Source organism: Nothobranchius furzeri, chromosome 10 (genome assembly GCF_043380555.1).
Source record: "Nothobranchius furzeri strain GRZ-AD chromosome 10, NfurGRZ-RIMD1, whole genome shotgun sequence".
NCBI lineage: Eukaryota > Metazoa > Chordata > Actinopteri > Cyprinodontiformes > Nothobranchiidae > Nothobranchius > Nothobranchius furzeri.
In genome coordinates this window covers 37,347,089-37,369,306 of record NC_091750.1, presented here as the reverse complement: position 1 = coordinate 37,369,306, position 22,218 = coordinate 37,347,089, and the positions used below count along the sequence as shown (strand labels likewise).

Sequence of the window (22,218 nt, the reverse complement as noted above, 5' to 3'; positions counted from 1 at the left end):
CTCTAAACTTAAGTCTTGTTCTGGTTTTTACATTTAAAAAGTGATTAAATATGTAGACATTTTAATTTCTTTGACCAAGAAGAAGTGCCAGTAAGTGAATCTCCAGCATCAGTTGCCATGGCGACAGACCAGGTTAAAATCAACTTCGAGCAAAGATGATCCAAATCTGAACCTGGGATTTCTGCTGTAGGGTTTAAATCCAGCCGGAAAGATGGAGAGCACCTCCACCCACACGGGCCAAGAAGACTCGGACACCACCACGGTTGCCACGGCAACGTAACCCTCATCAACAGGACTGACCTGAATCACAACCGGATCATCTATCATGGTGCGTGATAGACACAATGACCTGAGATAGCTGTATGTGTGTGTGTGTGTGTGTGTGTGTGTGTGCGTGCGTGCGTGCATGTGTGTGTGTGTGTGCGTGTGCATGCGTGTGTGCATGCGTGCGTGCACGTGTGTGTTGAGCCCAGATGGGACTGAATCCGACTGAAACAACGAACCGACATCTGCGTTTCAGTTCATGGTGAATCCTGCAGCTGCTCTGATCTGAGGAGGTTTCAGGTCTCCTCCTCTCTGGTCTGGGATCAGTTTCCAAACATCCTGTTGTTGTTTTTGTTTTTGATGAAGGACCTGAAAGGAACTTCCTCCCATTCTTCATTTAACAGAGATAATCTGTGGAGCTAAAATCCTGATTTATCTGATGTTTGAACAGATTCATCTACAGAAACGATCTGATTGGCTGGAACCAATGGCCTAAACATCCAGATAGATAAAACGGGTTTTAATCTGGATTAAAACAGTGAGAAATCTAAATTAAACTTGGAAAGAAATCAATGCAAAAAGGTTCATTAGGTCCGCTTTTGGAGAAAATCGGTTCTGTATCAACCCTCCAAAACAGAATCGGTGCGTTTTCATTTAAAAAGTGATTTAAAGTTTTTATTTCTCAAAGATTTGTTTTAAATAAAGTTTATTTTTATCTCTGGTATGAAAATTCTTTATTCTCCAAATTAGCAGCTTAAACAAACGATTCTTAGAGCTGTGCTAAAAACATTTAAATAATAAAAACAACAAATATTATTGATGATGATTTTTAAATTTAACTAATTATTTGAATTAAATTATAAAATAAACCTCAGATGATGCTAGTGTTACCATTTAATTACAAGTGTTGCCGTTTTAGTCCATTTGCTAAATTAATCTCAGATTTTCATTAAATTTTAACAAAACAAACATTTAAGTTTTAAAATGAGTAGAAATAAAATTCATTTTTATGCAAACGATTAACAAAAATATTAAACCGAGGATTGTTTTAATAACCTTAAATAAAACCCATTTTGGATGCAACTACAAGCTCCGCCCTCACGTTGGATCCCGTAGACACGGTGCAGAGGTGGAAAGTAACAAATTACATTTACTCACATTACTGTAATTGAGTAGCTTTTTTGTATATTTATACTTTTTAAGTCGTTTTTAAAAGCTGTACTTTTACTTTTACTTAAGTAAGTTTTTAAAAAAGAATTGTAATTCGCTACTTTTACTTGTACTTGAGTAACAAATTATTAAAGTATTGGTACTCGTTCTTAAGTAGGAAATTTTAGTACTCTTTCCACCTCTGACCCGGTGTGTCTTAAGTATGGCCCTTGGTTTTTTGTGACCGCAGTTTTCTCCCTCTGGATTATCTGGATTATTTTCAGATTGAGCTTATTTTTTATATTTGAGCAGAACAAAAAGAAAATCATCAAATTATTCCCGTGGCCCCAGAAAACTTGTGACCGGACGATTTTGGCCCTCGTGTTGAACGGTTCGGACTCCCCCGACTTAGATCAAGATTATAAATCACCCGTTTGCTTCGGTGATGAAAACGTTTGGGTCGTTGTAATTCCAGAGCAGGAAGTGGAACAAATTCCTGCTTGAGAATGAAGAGATTCTTCCTGAGAGGAGAGTCGGCCGTCAGAGCGAACAAACAGAAAACACCCGAGAACTAGAATAAAACAAATAGACCAACATCCTCAGCGCCGTAATAAATCACAAAGAGTAGCCTGAGAGGACACACACACACACACACACACACACACACACACACACACACACACACACACACACACACACCAACAGTGAATAAGAGTAAAATAGTGTAATATAAAATCGAAAAATTCTCACTTGCAGTTTTCCACATAAAAGGCGTCTCGCCGTGGGGGGGTGGGGTCATTTATCAGCCGGCTGCTCTATAAGTTCACGCCTCAGCGGGCCGCTCCACTATTTATTAGGTGGGTTTTCTATGAAGAGCCACATTGATTGTGAATAGTTTAACTTGATGAATGTGTGGATATTATTTATTAAGGCAGCAGCCGGGAGATTAATGCCTGGTTATTGTTTATTACAGTAGAGAGAGGAGGGGGAGGGTGTGTGTGTGTGTGTGTGTGTGTGATGCACAAAAACACACAGCACACACACACACACACACCAAAACGTCTGCACGTACAAGCACATGCAGATGTGTTCTCTGTCTGAGAGGGATTAGAACCGGCAACCCAGCCCAGCGCCATGGAAACCATCAGATAAACAGGAATTTAAAGGCAGACATTCTCAACAACAGGAAATAAATCACAGGTTTTCATTCAGGTGAATTAAAAATGGATTTTCATGTTCGTGTGTAATCTGGAGGTTTCAATCCTCTGGATTAGCACCTAGTTATTGATTTTATCACCTACAGTAATTCATCCTCTCACAAGGATGGACAGATGTGAGTTTAACCTCCTGCTAATCTGGTAATCCAACATGACGCCGGCTCAGAGGTGAACATGAGAGGGGGCGGGGGCTTTTCTGGTTATGGTCCCCCTGGGGTCCCTGCGCTCTGGGGCAGCTCCTGGATCTCTGAGACTTGGAGCTCCTTCCATCTCCTACACATCTTTGAGGGGCAGATCTGTGGCCCCCTCCCACTCTCTGTTGGACGCTCCTATAGAGAAACCTTACATATACAAGCCCCCCCTAAAAAAAAGAAGAGGTGAACACGAGGAGGAACATGATAAAAACACGCCTGTTAGTGGTCAGATTCTAGTTTTAGCCGTTTCAGATTCCTGCCACAGAGAAACCTGATGGATCCGGACCATCCTGGTCCGGATCCACGAATCAGATCCTCCTCGCTGGAGCGGATCTGAGACATGAACTCAGCCGGAAAAATCTAAAAACAATCGAGAAGAAAACTGAATAATCTTATATATTATTACTCTACATTAAATTATAACTCTTATTGCCCCAAATAGATAAAAAGTCCAATAAAGGAAAATATTTCATTGTTTAAAAAAAAATAAATATATATATATATATATATATATATAAATATATGAATATTATATAATATTATAAAATATATATATATATATATATATATATATATATATATATATATATATATATATATGTGGGCTGCATGGTGGCGCAGTTGTTAGCACTGTTGCCTCGCAGCACGAAGGTTGCAGGTTCGAAACTCGGCTGCGACCTTTCTGCGTGGAGTTACGTGTTCTCCCCGTGCATACGTGGGTTTCCTCCGGGTACTCCGGTTTCCCCCACAGATCACAACATGCCCTGTAGGTTATAATTGTAAGTCGCTTTGGATAAAAGCGTCTGCTAAATAAAGAAGCATAAACACACACACACACACATATATATATATATATATATGTATATATACATACATACATATATATACGTATATATATATATATATATATATACATATATATATATATATATATATACACACACATATATATATATATATATATACATACATACATGTATGTATGTATATATACATACATACATATATATATATATATATATATATATATATGTATACATACATACATACATATATATATGTATATATATATATATATATATATATATATATATATATATATATACTGTGTGTATATATATATATATATACTTATATATATATGCATAGATGTATATACTGTATATATATATATATATATATATATATATATATCAAATTTTACTTGTTTGAAGAAAATAAAATAATTTTTCCTAAAAACGTATGAAGTGATCAGCAGAAAACAGTAAACGAGAGAAATGGAGCTGATTTCTGGCAAAAGGACCCGTTTTGGACCCAGAGGTGGTACCGGTTCAGCTTGCTGAAGCTAAGCCGGTCGCTCAGCTTTTATTTTAAGGTCATAATAAAGAAAATAAACAAAACCAAATAAGAAAATATTTTCTGTGTTTTAATTAAATTAATTTGAACAGATAATCAAACTGGAGGATCGTCTGAGCCACTAGAAGCCCATTCCGCGGTTCTTTTGGGTTAGCCGAGCAGCACAGTTAACGTCTCGCAGCCCATCGGCGTCACGCTCTAGCGGCGGCCCACACAGCCGGCGCCACACGCCAACACAAACACATCAAACCCACTCCGGGTTGTCCTTCAGACCAACAGAACTCCGTTTGGATCAGAACAGAACCGATTAGTCATCTTTAACTTGTGTGTGTGAAAACCGGCCCGGCACAATAAACTGTGTGACACCTTTCATCACAGCATGAGGCAGAACCAACAGAACGGGCCGGGTCCGCTCCTCCAACACATGAGCCGATGAAAGAGCCAGAACGTCTGTGTGAGAACCAACCCTCCGACACCAGAACCACGTGTGCTGAGGCGTGCTGTTAGAGGGAGGTCAAAGGTCAGAGAGACCAGGAGAGCTGCAGCGCTGAGGTCCAAATGATCATAGAACATCAGATTTCGGCTCCAAAATTAATCAGAGTTTCACTGATCCAGAACCAGAGACGTTCTGAACAGAACCAGCGAGGATTCATGTTCTTTAACCTGACCTGATCAGCGTTCGCCCACGAGCGGCGCCAGCTTCATTCATTTAAATCCACTAAAACGATCAAATATCTTTTTCCTGAAATTCTGAGTTAGTAGAAACGTTTCTGAGGTTCTGCATCATTTCTCATTTTCACAAGATCTGCTCACTGAACTTCATACTTTATTCTTTGCTCTGTTTTTGCTCCTGAATGAGATTCTGTCCTCGCTGTGGGACAATAAAGGCATTTTCTATTCTTTAGCTTATGTAATTAACAGCTTCGCCATCCGACCAACACCTTTCAGCATCATCAGCGTCTCCAGAAGCACCGCGTCTGCAGCCTGATATCAAATGGAAATCCTGTTTTTATCTCCATCCGAGTCTAGATGATCTGAAGGTGCATCCATCCTTTCTGCTTTGTGCTCGTCCGGTGTCGGTGCGGGATCGGCTCGGGCTCCTTCGACTGCCGATGACGTCACAGTACTGCGAATCTTCTCGGCTTTCACACACGTTTTGGAAAGACATCAGCAGTTTTGTTAATAAATTCTTGTTTGTTAACACCTAAATGTTTTCTTTATAGTTGTTATTTGTTAATAAAACACCATATTATCTTTGTTTGGTAAAGAATGTGAAACTGCATAAAACCAACATCGGACTAACAAACAATAGGACAGTTCTTATATGTGAAGCCACGTCTCTTTGTATTAATGTGGAGCTCGTCTGTATATTTCCTTAGTTGTTATCTAAATACACTCTTTGACTCTAAATGTTGCTTGGTGTCTTTCAATAAAGTTCTTATATTTTATTTTGCCCCATTTCATCAACATCAAGAGCTTTTGAGGGTCACCGTTTATCATCTGCTTATATTTTACATTTCCTTTAGAAATTCAAACATATTTTCTCCAGAACTGTTGATTTTTGGACTACAGGACTACAACCGCTAAGACTACGACCGCAAATTTGTTCTGAACAATCAAAATCATTACGTGATGACGTCACTTCCGTAAGCTTCATGTTCAGCCAATCAACTACTTTGACGTCATCGGCAGTCGAAGGACCCCGAGCCGATCCTGTGCCGACACCGGTTTCAGGACGCTGGGCTCAAATGCTGCAAAGAAATAACGACTCAAAGGGAGAAGATGAAACCAGATGTTTACTGGGGATGTTTCAGTTTTCTGAGCTGATTGTGGACTCACACCCAGAAACGTGTGTGTGTGTGTGTGTGTGCAGCGATGTAGATGGAGGAGTGTTGATTGGCCCATGTGGACCTGGTCTAATCCATAAGGACTTCTCTCTGCCCCACGAGGACGTCTCCTCGCCTTATGAAGACATTTTTCCCTCCAGGCCACTGGCTATAAATCACAGCTCTGACCTCATCGATACACAATCAGTGACACACACACACACACACACACACACACACACACACACACACACACACACACACACACACACACACACACACACACACACACACACACACCAACTCCTGAGAAATTCTTTCCTGTAACTTCATTTAAGTTCTCGCTCTGGTTTTCCCGTTCCGGACATATCGATGAATCCGTTACAGCTCAGAGAACGCCGTCCTCAAACCAAAGGCTCACCGTGAGAGGTGAATTGTGGGTAATGCAGTCTGCTCGCCTCCGCTGCCGGCGTGTTCTCGGCAGCTGAGGCTCTGGTCCAGCTCTGGGCGTGTTAGGAAAGGCAGACACGGTGGAAACGCTGTAAACAATCTGACAACAGCTCACGGCGTATAAATAAATACGGGAGACTACAAAAACAGATGAACATTCACACGTTTGAAAAGGAAAATAAAAACTCCCGATGAATAAACTCAGACAGAAGATGTAAAAGCGTTTAAAACCCAGCCACATGCCACCGAGTGGGTTTTTATTCAAACACCAACACGAAGGATAAGAATAGACTCCTCAGTGACGGATCATTATCCTGCGGCTACACACCCTTCAACATATCTGAGTCCAGCTGAGGCGGCACACATCTGTGTTAGTGTAGTAAATACATCTCCGCCGGGGTCATAAATCTCCTGAACGTCTGCTCTTTAACAACACAATGTCTTCTAACGCCCAACATGCAACACCTTCGGTTTGGTTCAACCAGTGGAAAACGAGAAGGAGCTGAATGTGGCGCATTAACGTCCACAAATCATTCACTGTTTGATTTTTATCAAATATTTATGACTCTAGTCAACAATCCCACTGATGCACGCAGAGCTAAACCTATTTTAAATGCTGATGATTACCCATAATGCTTCTCTCACCTCAGACACGGGCAGTAAACTGAGATGTTAGCCCCCAAAAATCCTTAAAACACACAGGATGAGTGAAAGTCACGTTTGTGTTAAAAACGGCCTCTCTAGGTTTAACCCGCCTCTGGAACAGCAGTGCTAGTAAGACTAACCCTAACTAATTAGAGCCTAAACCGTCCAATCATTTTCATCCTGTTATCTGGGGTGGGGTCACGAGGGCAGCAGCCTAAGGAGGGAGGGAGAGAGAAAGAGAAAGAGAGAGAGAGAGAGAAAGAGCACTTCTGATACAAGTGTTGGTCAGGGTGGCGAGCATGTGCTGTGATTGGTCTAGGTGACGAGCATGTGCTGTGATTGGTCTAGGTGACGAGCATGTGCTGTGATTGGTCTAGGTGACGAGCATGTGCTGTGATTGGTCAGGGTGGCGAGCATGAGCTGTGATTGGTCTAGGTGACGAGCATGTGCTGTGATTGGTCAGGGTGGCGAGCATGTGCTGTGATTGGTCTAGGTGACGAGCATGTGCTGTGATTGGTCTAGGTGACGAGCATGTGCTGTGATTGGTCTAGGTGACGAGCATGTGCTGTGATTGGTCAGGGTGGCGAGCATGAGCTGTGATTGGTCTAGGTGACGAGCATGTGCTGTGATTGGTCAGGGTGGCGAGCATGTGCTGTGATTGGTCTAGGTGACGAGCATGTGCTGTGATTGGTCAGGGTGGCGAGCATGAGCTGTGATTGGTCTAGGTGACGAGCATGTGCTGTGATTGGTCTAGGTGACGAGCATGTGCTGTGATTGGTCTAGGTGACGAGCATGTGCTGTGATTGGTCAGGGTGGCGAGCATGTGCTGTGATTGGTCAGGGTGACGAGCATGTGCTGTGATTGGTCTAGGTGACGAGCATGTGCTGTGATTGGTCAGGGTGGCGAGCATGTGCTGTGATTGGTCAGGGTGGCGAGCATGTGCTGTGATTGGTCAGGGTGACGAGCATGTGCTGTGATTGGCCAGGGTGACGAGCATGTGCTGTGATTGGTCAGGGTGGCGAGCATGTGTTGTGATTGGTCAGGGTGACGAGCATGTGCTGTGATTGGTCTAGGTGACAAGCCTGTGTTGTGATTGGTCCGGGTGACGAGCATGTGCTGTGATTGGTCAGGGTGGCGAGCATGTGCTGTGATTGGTCAGGGTGACGAGCATGTGCTGTGATTGGCCAGGGTGGCGAGCATGTGTTGTGATTGGTCAGGGTGACGAGCATGTGCTGTGATTGGTCTAGGTGACAAGCCTGTGCTGTGATTGGTCAGGGTGGCGAGCATGTGCTGTGATTGGTCTAGGTGACGAGCATGTGCTGTGATTGGTCAGGGTGGCGAGCATGTGCTGTGATTGGTCTAGGTGACGAGCATGTGCTGTGATTGGTCAGGGTGGCGAGCATGTGCTGTGATTGGCCAGGGTGGCGAGCATGTGCTGTGATTGGTCTAGGTGACGAGCATGTGCTGTGATTGGTCTAGGTGACGAGCATGTGCTGTGATTGGCCAGGGTGGCGAGCATGTGCTGTGATTGGTGCGGGTGACGAGCATGTGCTGTGATTGGTCAGGGTGGCGAGCATGTGCTGTGATTGGTCAGGGTGATGAGCATGTGCTGTGATTGGTCAGGGTGACGAGCATGTGCTGTGATTGGTCAGGGTGACGAGCATGTGCTGTGATTGGTCAGGGTGACGAGCATGTGCTGTGATTGGTCAGGGTGACGAGCATGTGCTGTGATTGGTCAGGGTGATGAGCATGTGCTGTGATTGGTCAGGGTGACGAGCATGTGCTGTGATTGGTCAGGGTGGCGAGCATGTGCTGTGATTGGTCAGGGTGATGAGCATGTGCTGTGATTGGTCAGGGTGGCGAGCATGTGCTGTGATTGGCCAGGGTGATGAGCATGTGCTGTGATTGGCCAGGGTGGCGAGCATGTGTTGTGATTGGTCAGGGTGACGAGCATGTGCTGTGATTGGTCTAGGTGACAAGCCTGTGTTGTGATTGGTCCGGGTGACGAGCATGTGCTGTGATTGGTCAGGGTGACGAGCATGTGCTGTGATTGGTCCGGGTGACGAGCATGTGCTGTGATTGGTCCGGGTGACGAGCATGTGTTGTGATTGGTCCGGGTGACGAGCATGTGCTGTGATTGGTCCGGGTGACAAGCCTGTGCTGTGATTGGTCTAGGTGACGAGCATGTGCTGTGATTGGTCAGGGTGGCGAGCATGTGCTGTGATTGGTCTGTTCTGTCCGCTTTACTACGTTTGGATTGAACAAAACAAGATGACAGGGATTTGATTAAGTGTACATCTCTGACTTCCTTTAAATTGGATATAAAACAATATAAATATGTAATATAATATATGAATCTAAAACATGGCGAACAGAAAATGGGACATCACTGATGTTCGAGTGAATTTCTCATTCATCTCTAGTTTTTGTTTCTTTACCAGAATATGAGAAAAATAATGAACATTTATTAAACACAGAAGGACGACCGCAGAAAAACATTTAACCCGTTTAAAACACCCGGCTCTACGACGAGACGCTGCGTCCATCGGCCGTCCGTGTGAGTGATTATATTCACATACAAACAAACTTTATTCATAAACAACATCAGGCAGCAGAACAAGACCTGAAATCTGACCGCTGATGATCAAAGCGGTTTGTAAGAATAACCGTTTTCCCCAAAAGCTCTAATGACTGTTTGACTCAGCTGAGCCGTAAACACATCAATCATAAGAGCAGAGCTCATTCATTTGGTCCACTGCTGTGGTTTCAGCTGCATCGCTTCAGTAATACGTAACGAATATCAGCCGGGCTAATCCACGTTCTGATTCATCACTCGTCACCTTCACACAACCTAAACAGTCTCCTGCATCCCCACAGCAGTTAAAACCCAATCAAAGCACTTCCAGAGCCTGGCGGACGTTAACAAACGGCTGCTCTGATGATGGATCCTGCTGAAATGACACCGAGGGAAACGACAAAGAGAAAGTTCCCAAACAGAAACAGTCAGCGGAAAATCAAACCCGAGAACGGGCGGCGGGTTTTAAAAATGGAATAAAGAGCCATCAGTCTTCCGCTCCTACCGTCCTCATCAGGTAAGCATCAATAATCACATGAACAGAAGTGTGTGTGTGTGTGTGTGTGTGTGTGGGGGGGGGGGGGGGGGGGGCATGAACAGGCATAAAGGACAGTTACTCCAGAGATGGATTACCAGCGAAAATCTGAGAAAACTGGATGAAAATAAAGACAATGAACTCTGAGACCAATCGATGACACGTACGATAATCAATCAGCCAGTAACCCCTTTAAAACCCGAATATTCACAATAACCCGGTTCCGCAGGTCCTTGTAAACACCGCCAGAAACCCGGATATGCTCATAACCGGGTTTTTAAAATTCTGGTTACTACACCTGGGGTAACCCTTTTCTCACCCGAATGTTTGGTCGTGTAAACGCATATCGGGATATCCCCATCGAAGCGTGTGTTCTGCGCATGCTCTGTTCTCAAGGAATCTTGGTCTTTTGAGTAGCGAGACGTCTTGTATGCGCCAGAACACCGGAAGTAAACAACAAGTTGGGAGCAACATGGCGAGTCGCAGCACAGCACCACACTTTCGAAGTGACGAGGAAACTAAAGCACAAACAAACGCGGTCGCTATCTCTTCCGAACTGGGAAAAATTTTGTTTTCACGGATACCGGAATGAGAAGAACCGGAAATGACGCGTATTGCGTCTGGACGTAGTCCATATGTCCTGACGCTACCCCAACGTCCGCATTTAAATCGGGTTATGCAAGTTAGAGGTAACTCTTTCTATTTATGCTTGTAAACGGGTTATTCTGATCAACTCAGAAACCCAAATACCGACCTTAACCCGATCATAACCCGGATATTGGCTGCATGTAAACGTAGTCAATGATCTCTCGAGCTAATCGGTAAACTCTCTTCTTCAGAACATCTGATTTCAACCACAGATTTAAAACCACCCTGAGCTCCTGAAGCTGACTGCATTTACTTGTTTTTACTATTAAACTAAGGGTTTGGGGTGTTTTTATATAAATAATAAATAGATAATTACATCTTTATTTGTTAGCTATTCCTGTAGCGGTGTCCACAGAGGAACTCGGGAACTCCTTTAATCACGCACAATAACACTCTGCAGAGACACAGCACCATTATCTGTCAGGCACAAGGGCAGACGACCCTAACCTCTTCACTTTTTTATACGTTCCTCTCTCCGACTCGGTGCTAGCGCTAAAGCTCCTAAACTCCTGTTGATGCTAACCTGAGCTAAGACATCAGGATGGTTGACCACACACAGAAGTCAAAGATCAACAAGATGAAAGGATGAAATACTTCAAGAGTTAAAAGGTAAAACACTCATCCAGTCATGCGGTCAACCCTCATGGGGTAAATAAATGATTATATGTTGGTTTAAAGGTAGTAAAAAGTGCAATTAAAGCTGCTTTCCGGAGTTTTCACCTTTCAGAAATCCGTAAAAGTCATTATCTTATCATGTACTGTGATATAATGTCAACAATACGTCTTTTTTTTTTGTTTAGCACGCCCCCTGCCTCGCAGAGCTCCGTTCAATAGGGAACTGAGCCCCGACCAGAGCTAACCAATAGCGTTAGACTCCCGCTTACTTGCTTCAAATTTAAGGAATACCTTAGTTGATGCGGAGTTGATTAACTTTTCACGGACAAGTAAGTCTCTAAAATTTAAATATATGAAAACACAACGTGACATGAGAATAACACTCGTAAAGCAGCGTGTTTTAGCTGCTTGTTGCTACAGAAGCACGTTTATAAACGGAAACGTGAAGTCGCCATCTTAAACAGAGAAACAGAGTTTTTGTGTGATATGCTCGTCAGCCACTAGATGGCGCCATCGGATAAGAGAAATGCTCCGGAAAGAGGCTTTAACTGAAATTAAAATATATTTAGAGATAATGAGAAATAGACGCCTGACATGTTTTAACAGTGAAGTTCTGCAGTCATCAGTTTATTTAAGTAAGTAATTTTTATTTAAATGGCACTCGTCACAGATAGAACGTCACTTTAGTCCGTGAGGCAGACACCTTGTCTACTTTTAAGAATAGGCTTAAAACATTTTATTTGATAGGGCCTATTGATAGGGATAATGGACAAATTGGTCTTAGGTGAAGGGTGAGACAAAGAACGGTTCGAAGGATCTTTCATGGCAGTTAAAACGAAGAGTCGGAGTACCCGGCCCGGAGGGTTACCGGGGTCCCACCCTGGAGCCAGGCCTGGGGTTGGGGCCCGTGAGCGAGCGCCTGGTGGCCGGGCTTTCGCCCATGGGGCCGGGCCGGGCCCAGCCCGAACCGGATACATGGGCTCGTCCAACTGTGGACCCACCACCCGCAGGAGGAACATGAAGGGTCCGGTGCCATGCGAATCGGGTGGCAGACCAAGGCGGGAGCCTTGGCGGTCCAATCCCCGGACAAGAAAACTAGTTTTTGGGACATGGAACGTCACCTCGCTGGCGGGGAAGGAGCCGGAGCTTGTGGCAGAGGTTGAGCGGTACCGGCTAGATATAGTCGGACTCACCTCGACACATTGCATTGGCTCTGGAACCCGAGACCTGGAGAGGGGTTGGACACTCTACTTTGCTGGAGTTGCTCCGGGTGAGAGGCGGAGGGCTGGGGTTGGCTTTTTGTTAGCCCCGAGACTCTCTGCCTGTGTGTTGGGGTTTACACCGGGGGACAAGAGGGTAGCTTCCTTGCGCCTTCGGGTCGGGGAACGGGTCCTGACTGTTGTTTGTGCTTATGGGCCAAATATCAGTTCAGAGTACCCACCCTTTTTGGAGTCCCTGGGACGAGTGCTAGATAGTGCTCCATCAGGGGACTCCATTGTCCTGCTGGGGGACTTCAATGCTCACGTGGGCAATGACAGCTTGACCTGGAGGGGTGTGATTGGGAGGAACGGCCCACCTAATCTGAACTCGAGCGGTGTTTTGTTATTGGACTTCTGTGCAAGCCGCAGTTTGGCCATAACGAACACCATGTTCGAACATAAGGATGCCCACCGGTACACTTGGTACCAGGGCAGCCTAGGTCACAGGTCGATGATAGATTTTGTAGTCGTATCATCTGACCTGCGGCCGTATGTTTTGGACACCCGAGTGAAGAGAGGGGCGGAGCTGTCAACTGATCACCACCTGGTGGTGAGTTGGATCAGATGGCAAGGGAACATGCCGCGTAGACCTGGCAGATCCAAACGCATAGTGAGGGTCTGCTGGGAACCCCTGGCAGAAGAACCTGTCAAGACGGTCTTCAACTCCCACCTCCGGCAGAGCTTTGACCACGTCCCGAGAGCAGTGGGGGACATTGAGTCCGAGTGGGCCTTGTTCCACTCTGCGATTGTCGAGGCGGCTGTTGCTAGCTGTGGTCGTAAGGTGGCCGGTGCCAGTCGTGGTGGCAACCCCCGTACCCGCTGGTGGACACCAGAGGTTCGGGGAGCCGTCAGGCTGAAGAAGGAGGCCTACAGGGCGTGGCTGGTCTGTGGGTCTCCGGAGGCAGCAGACAGGTACCGGATAGCCAAGCGGGGTGCAGCAGTGGCAGTTGCCGAGGCAAAATCTCGGGCGTGGGAGGAGTTTGGTGAGGCCATGGAGAAAGACTATCGATCGGCTCCAAAGAGGTTCTGGCAAACTGTCCGGCGCCTCAGGAAAGGAAGGCAGCAACTCGCTCACACTGTTTACAGTGGGCATGGGGAGCTGCTGACGTCAACTGAGGCTATAGTCGGACGGTGGAAGGAATACTTTGAGGAGCTCCTCAATCCCACCAATGCGCATTCCGAGGAGGAACCAGAGCTGGGAGGCCTGGGGATGGACTGTCCGATCTCGGGGGCAGAAGTTGCTGAGGTAGTCAAACAACTACACAGCGGCGGAGCCCCGGGGGCGGATGAGGTTCGTCCTGGGTATCTCAAGGCTATGGATGTTGTAGGGCTGTCATGGTTGACACGTCTCTACAACATTGCGTGGTCATCGGGGGCAGTTCCTAGGGAGTGGCAGACCGGGGTGGTGGTCCCCATCTTTAAGAAGGGTGACCTGAGGGTGTGTTCCAACTATAGGGGGATCACACTCCTCAGCCTCCCTGGAAAGGTCTACGCCAAGGTACTGGAGAGGAGGGTCCGATCGATAGTTGAATCTCAGATAGAGGAGGAGCAATGTGGTTTTCGTCCTGGCCGTGGAACTGTGGACCAGCTCTATACCCTTGCAAGGGTGATGGAGGGGGCATGGGAGTTTGCCCAACCAATCCACATGTGCTTTGTGGATTTGGAGAAGGCTTATGACCGTGTCCCCAGGGGCACCCTGTGGGGGACGCTCCAGGAGTATGGGGTGGGTGGCTTTCTGTTAAGGGCCATTCAGTCCCTTTACCAGAGGAGCGTGAGTTTGGTCCGCATAGCCGGTAGTAAGTCGGACCTGTTCCCAGTGAGGGTTGGACTCCGCCAGGGCTGCCCTTTGTCACCGGTTCTGTTCATCACTTTTATGGACAGAATTTCTAGACGCAGCCGTGGTGTGGAGTGTGTCGAGTTTGGTGGCAGGAGAATCTCGTCTCTGCTTTTTGCGGATGATGTGGTCCTCCTAGCTTCATCCAGCTCTGACCTTCAGCTCTTGCTGGGTAGGTTCGCGGCCGAATGTGAAGCGGCTGGGATGAGGATCAGCACCTCCAAATCTGAGACCATGGTTCTCGACCGGAAAAGGGTGGCTTGCCACCTCCGGGTCGGGGGAGAGGTCCTTCCTCAAGTGGAGGAGTTTAAGTATCTCGGGGTCTTGTTCACGAGTGAGGGTAGGAGGGATCGGGAGATCGACAGGCGGATTGGTTCGGCGTCTGCAGTGATGCGGACGCTGAGCCGATCTGTCATGGGGAAGAGGGAGCTGAGCCAGAAAGCCAGGCTCTCGATTTACCGGTCGATCTACGTCCCAATCCTCACCTATGGTCATGAGCTTTGGGTAATGACCGAAAGAACGAGATCGCGGATACAAGCGGCCGAAATGAGTTTCCTCCGTAGGGTGGCCGGGCTCAGCCTTAGAGATAGGGTGAGGAGCTCGGACATTCGGGAGGGACTCGGAGTAGAACCGCTGCTCCTCCGGATCGAAAGGAGCCAGTTGAGGTGGTTTGGGCATCTGGTCAGGATGCCTCCTGGACGCCTCCCCGGGGAGGTGTTTCGGGCATGTCCTGCCGGCAGAAGGCCCCCGGGTCGACCCAGGACACGTTGGAGAGGTTACATCTCCAATCTGGTCCGGGAACGCCTTGGGGTCCTACCGGAGGAGCTGGTGGACAAGGCCGGGGAGAGGATGGCCTGGAGCTCCCTAATTGGGATGCTGCCCCCGCGACCCGGACCCGGATAAGCGGAGGAAGACGAAGACGAAGACGAAGGGCCTATGGTTAAAATCTGATGTTAGCCTAAATCTGGACAAGTGGGGGAGTAGAGGGAGGTGGAGTGTACAGTCGGTAAAGACGGCTCTCCCTTGCCCTGCCTCCAACATGCCTCCATCTAGAAGGCTAGGTTATCCAGAGTTATCTCTGTAGTTATGCTGCTATAGGCTTAGACTGCTGGAGGACACACTGACCACTTTCCACACTCTACTGCTTTCTTCTACAATCTGCTCTTTAACTGTATTATTTCCTGCTATTTCAGCTGTTAACTTTATTTTTTCTCTAAGTGTTTTTCTCTCCAGAAGAAGCTACAACGATGTTCTGCTGAGCTGTGGTGGCCTCATGGAGGGGGCCATCGTCTAGCACACTGCTGCTAACCACTTAAACATTCTCCCTCTCCTGATAACAACTTTTTACCCTCTTTGACATTGAATGTGATACTACTAGTTTACCCGTTTAATTGTAGATCCACTAGGATAAATACAATAAAGTTTATCTCTCACCAAATAGAATATTTACTAAGAAATCACAATGTAACTATAGACACATTACTTGGTGTGTGTGTGTGTGTGTGTGTGTGTGTGTGTGTGTGTGTGTGTGTGTGTGTGTGTGTGTGTGTCTGCTCTGTCTCTGAATTCTAAAGTTAACGGGTAACCAGTGCAGAGACGTCAGAATAGGAGTGATGTGTGCTCTTCTGTTTGCTCCAGTCAGGAGCCTCGCTGCACAGTTCTGGACCAACTGAAGGAGGCCAAAGGGTTTTTTTGTTAAAAAATGTGAAGAGTGTGTTACAGTAACCAAGACGGGAGGAGATAAAGGCACGGAGAACCATTTCAAGTTCATGTTTTGACACCAACCTTCGCAGTTTGGAGATATTTTATTTAGACCTGCATAATTATTACTGCAGGATTAATAACTGGTAAAGACCAACGAGAGCTGAGGATGTTCTGAGAGTTTATGAATTTAGATCTAATGTGAGGTCCGGAGCAGCAGGACCGGTTCTGTTTGGCTTGTTCAGCTGAATTTTATCTGCTCCTCCGTCCCATAAAACCTTCTTATTGACAGGCAGCTCCTCATCGACCCCCCACCCCCCATATCCAGCCCACATTTTTCTTCCCTGTGAGTATTAGTTTATTGAATAAGTGGCATCTGTTTTCCTGGCCCCGTCACCGTAAGGCGAGGTATTTCTCACTGACGCGAGCCGCTGATTTATACGCCGCTCTGACTCTCCCCACAAAAAAAAGCTAAGCAAAAAATTTCTAATACATCCTGCATCCCACCACACACACACACACACACACACACACACACACACACGCATACACGCACGAGCACACACACACAAACTTGCACACATTCACACACGCACGCACACACACACACACGCACGCACACACACACACACACACGCACTCACGAGCACACACACACACACACACAAACTTGCACGCACTCACACACGCACGCACACATACACATGCACACACACACTCACAAGCATCACACTCACACAAACTCACACACACGCACGCACACACGCACTCACACACATTCACGCACACACACACACGCACTCACACACACGTGCGAACGCAAACACACACACACACACAAACTTGCACGCACTCACACACGCACACAAACACACACACACTGGCACACACACACACACATGCGCGCACAAACTCGCACACACGCACGTGCGCACGCAAACACTCACACAAGCACTCTCACACACACACACATGCATGCGCACACACACACACGCATGCACGCACTCACACACGCACACACACACACACAAACTTGCACGCATGCACACACACACACACACATTCACGCACTCACACACACACACATGCATGCAATCACACGCACGCACGCACTCACACACCCACACACACACACACACACGTGCAAACGCAAACACACACACACGCACACACACACACAAACTTGTACGCACTCACACACGCACACGCACACACACACACAAACTTGTACGCACTCACACACGCACACAAACACACACACACAGGCACACACACACACACACATGCGCGCACACACTCGCACACACGCACGTGCGCACGCAAACACTCACACAAGCACTCTCACACACACGCATGCGCACACACACACACACGCATGCACGCACTCACACACACACGCACTCACACACGCACACACACACACACACACAAACTTGCACGCACGCACACACACACATTCACGCACTCACACACACACACATGTACGCAATCACACGCACGCACGCACTCACACACCCACACACACGCACACACACACACACGTGCAAACGCAAACACACACGCACGCACAACTTGGCAGATGTAATTCCAACTCCAACACTGTTGGTCGTCCACTGATGGTGAGATGGTGAGACAACCGCGTCTGCAGGAGAACTCTAACAGCTTGCTTCGTGTTCTAAAGGTTCTGAAGGTTTCAGCTAAACCAAGACAAGTCTGACTTGTGGAGAGTCGACGTTCCTGTTTGCAGCCAAGAGAAAGGAAAAATCTGATTTTCTTCCCATAAACCTTGAAGGGATTTTAGCGTTCAGACTCTTTTATTTCCGTAACTGAAACTGATGAAGTCATCTTTCATTTCCTCAGCAGCTTGTAGCCACTGATGTATTTTACAAAGCTTCAAAATATAAAACGCTGAACAAGAAAGAGGAAATAAAACCAGATCGGATTATAATAATTAGCAGTAAAACATTAGGGAGCGAATAAGAAAAATAAAGTTGATTCAGGGTTAAACACCTCCAACTCCGAGTCTAAATCCAGTAAACGTGGTACCAGAGCCTTCTACGGCTCACAGCAGCACACACTTTCTCTGCCTTTAGTATTAAAATACTAAATAAAGTATTTTGTGTGTACTGTGCTGTCGAGCAGGTAAAACGCTGCATCTTATTTTTAAACTGCCACTTGAGTTTGGCCTGCGTGTCTGGTAGTTTGGTACCTGCAGCTATCTGGACCAAGAAAAAGATGTCCGCTTCAGGCTTACACCAACATTTTAGCTGTTCGGTAAATCTCTTCACCATCACGTGTTCCTTTCATGTTTTTGGTGCTAAAGGATCCTTCAGAAGAACTGCCCTCGCTCCCCTGCAGCACTAGCATCACCTGTAGCTGTTGCATGGTGTGTTGGAGGAACATCAGCAGCTTCTCTTACCGGTCAGGGTTCTGAGGACACACGTGCATCTGCAGCAGGATCCTCTGGGTGAAGGTCTTGAAGCACTGACCACACTTCCACAGATGCCAGTCGCTGAACTCGCTGCTCAGCTGGCTGGTAGAGGTGGGACTCGCCAGGACTCGCTGGTTTTTAGAACCCAGCTGACCAAACGTGGAGTCGGACTGGACTCCGACGCCGACCTTGTCCAGCAGCGAGAAACTTCGAGGACACGGAGAGTGGGGGAAGACCATGGACCTCAGCAGCGTGGCCGGGGGGGTGGAGGAGGAAGACGAGGAGGAAGAGGAAGGCTTTCCATTTTTACTTAGGGACTGGAGGGACTCTTGTCTGGACATGGCCTCCACCACCGTAGCCGGGACGTTTACTGGAAAAGACAACAAAACACCAGAGATCAACTTGACTTATGTTTTAATACATCAGCAGAAGGCTCTAAGAGGAACGAATGCCTTGCAGGTCGTACTCTGGGGGAAAAGATCTGGTGCACGTGTTTGAGGACAAAGAATTCATCTAGAGGAGAAAGTAGCTTCACAGGGTATCCGCGGGTCCTTAAAAGGTCTTAAATTTACTTTTCCAAATTTAAGGCCTTGAAAATCCTTCAAAATGACAAGTAATCCTTAAATACGGTTTCCAAAGGTCTTAAATTACCAAAGACCCAATAAACAAGATTATTTTATTTCTATGACATTTTCGTGAATTTCTAGTTAGCGTTCAGCATTTTTTGTGTACGATGTTGGCGTCAGCGGAACCGTTCACATTCAGTTGGTTGTGAAAGGGGGCTATTTTTAGATGAGCACAAGCTCCCACTAGCACATAAGCTAGTGGGAGCTTGTGCCATGGGGAAGTGCAAGTTTAATGGTAAATGGATGGTTAATCCCACGTTCGCGACATGGAAAGTATAGCAGAAATTAAATTTTAAAAAATAGCTTAAATTTGGTCAAAGTGGCCTTAAAAAAGGTCTTAAAAAGTCTTAAATTTGGCTCCCCTAAACCTGCAGTTACCCTGCTTCAGACAGCAGGATTTAGAGCCTTACTTCCTGATATGTGGACATCTCTCCTCTAATTGGCTAACAGCAACATGACTCTACCACCGACTCAGTTTGCTCTGCAACGTTGATGTTTTATCTCCACAAATAACACAAGCCTGGAGGAGTTCTGCCGTGTGGTGGAGCTGCTAATGCTAACAGTTAGCTTCTGCTAGCAGAGACGTTCCCTGCTGCTTCCTGGACGCTAAACCAACAACAGCCTTCCCCGTCGTGAGTCAAGATGGGTGAGTCCATGAATGTTAGTGACAGTGTGACGTGGATCTGTCAGGGTTTTCTAATCTGTCTGTTTTCTATCAGAAGCTGATGCAGGAGATAGGTGTAGGAGACTATCTTCATGTTCAGCCTGCATGAAACACTCAGAGTGACCCGTTAGAATCAGAGATCTTTAAAAAATGGGTTTTCAGTGAACGACACCTTTAAGTCACATTTAAACAAACGAGTTGCCGTGTAAAAGTGTGTAAACTAGAGTTGAGTAACCTGCTGAAGCCGGCTGTCCTCCCGTGACCCAGAAGTCGGACCTGGACCAACGTAGGGGTCTGGTTCTAGTGCAAAATTACTGTTGCCGGCTTTGGTTTTCATCCTGTGAAACTGGTTTGTTTGTAGAAAGTCGGCGTGACGACTGACTGCAAGTCAAACCGTTGTCCCGCAACACCAGACGGAGAATTTAGTTTCCGATCAAGAACCAGCAGAACCGTTGCCTCTGTGATGACAACTTCCTCCCTCCCCCCCAAACCAGAACCCACTCTCGGTTCTGCAGATTAGCGGCGACAGGCCAGGTGGCTCTCTGCGGCGCGTTTTCAACTGTCAAGACAAATAATTTTCTGATTTAATTTGCAACAATCAGGTTGAGTTATGAGGGGCCTACAGAGCCTACAATACCCATAATGCCTCCAGTTAACGAACTCTCAACTCAAACACCTCAACAGTGGAAGTTTCAGGTGCTTAAAAAACATTTGTGTATTCGTGTCAGACTTTTATTCTGAAGGAAAACAGGAAATTCTGAGTGGGTCCAAGAGTAAAAACCCACTCAGAACAAACTGTTGGGTTCTAGAGAACAAAGAGGTTCTCCATCTTGGGTCGTTCTAAAAATAAATCCTGTTTCAACTTCGAACTCCCAGACCAAGATAAAAGCTCCGATAGTTTCTGTTTTTGTTTATCAGGAGCAGTGAAACGTATCAACTCTCGGTCGCTCAGGACATCTGACCAGTCCTGGACGTTCTGACCAGTCCTGGACGTTCTGACCAGTCCTGGACGTTCTGATCAGTCCTGGACTATCTGACCAGTCCTGGACGTTCTGACCAGTCCTGGGCGTTCTGACCAGTCCTGGACTTTCTGACCAGTCCTGGACGTTCTGACCAGTGCTGGACGTTCTGACCAGTGCTGGACGTTCTGACCAGTCCTGGACGTTCTGATCAGTCCTGGACTATCTGACCAGTCCTGGACGTTCTGACCAGTCCTGGGCGTTCTGACCAGTCCTGGACTATCTGACCAGTCCTGGACGTTCTGACCAGTCCTGGGCGTTCTGACCAGTCCTGGACTTTCTGACCAGTCCTGGACTTTCTGACCAGTGCTGGACGTTCTGACCAGTCCTGGACGTTCTGATCAGTCCTGGACTTTCTGACCAGTCCTGGACTTTCTGACCAGTCCTGGACGTTCTGACCAGTGCTGGATGTTCTGACCAGTCCTGGATGTTCTGACCAGTCCTGGACGTTCTGACCAGTGCTGGATGTTCTGACCAGTCCTGGACGTTCTGACCAGTGCTGGACGTTCTGACCAGTCCTGGACGTTCTGATCAGTCCTGGACTTTCTGACCAGTCCTGGACTTTCTGACCAGTCCTGGACGTTCTGACCAGTGCTGGATGTTCTGACCAGTCCTGGACGTTCTGACCAGTCCTGGACTATCTGACCAGTCCTGGACGTTCTGACCAGTCCTGGACGTTCTGATCAGTCCTGGACTATCTGAACAGTCCTGGACTTTCTGACCAGTCCTGGACGTTCTGACCAGTGCTGGACGTTCTGACCAGTCCTGGACGTTCTGACCAGTCCTGGACGTTCTGATCAGTCCTGGACTATCTGACCAGTCCTGGACGTTCTGACCAGTCCTGGGCGTTCTGACCAGTCCTGGACTATCTGACCAGTCCTGGACGTTCTGACCAGTCCTGGGCGTTCTGACCAGTCCTGGACTATCTGACCAGTCCTGGACGTTCTGACCAGTCCTGGACGTTCTGACCAGTCCTGGACTTTCTGACCAGTCCTGGACGTTCTGACCAGTGCTGGACGTTCTGATCAGTCCTGGACTTTCTGACCAGTCCTGGACTTTCTGACCAGTCCTGGACGTTCTGACCAGTGCTGGATGTTCTGACCAGTCCTGGATGTTCTGACCAGTCCTGGACGTTCTGACCAGTGCTGGACGTTCTGACCAGTCCTGGACGTTCTGATCAGTCCTGGACTTTCTGACCAGTCCTGGACTT

General features: G+C 47.0%; 1 protein-coding gene across 3 annotated transcripts in view; it reads right to left on the bottom strand.

The window, feature by feature from the left end:
• The window catches only part of prdm6 (PR domain containing 6), a 112,339-nt gene that overhangs the window by 9,159 nt on the left and 80,962 nt on the right, over positions 1–22,218 (bottom strand). For all 3 annotated transcript variants that reach the window (XM_070555624.1, XM_015960312.3, XM_070555625.1), the window contains exon 7: positions 18,688–19,069. In XM_070555624.1, the coding sequence (XP_070411725.1) occupies positions 18,688–19,069 (382 nt within the window). The remainder of the gene's footprint in view (positions 1–18,687; positions 19,070–22,218) is intronic.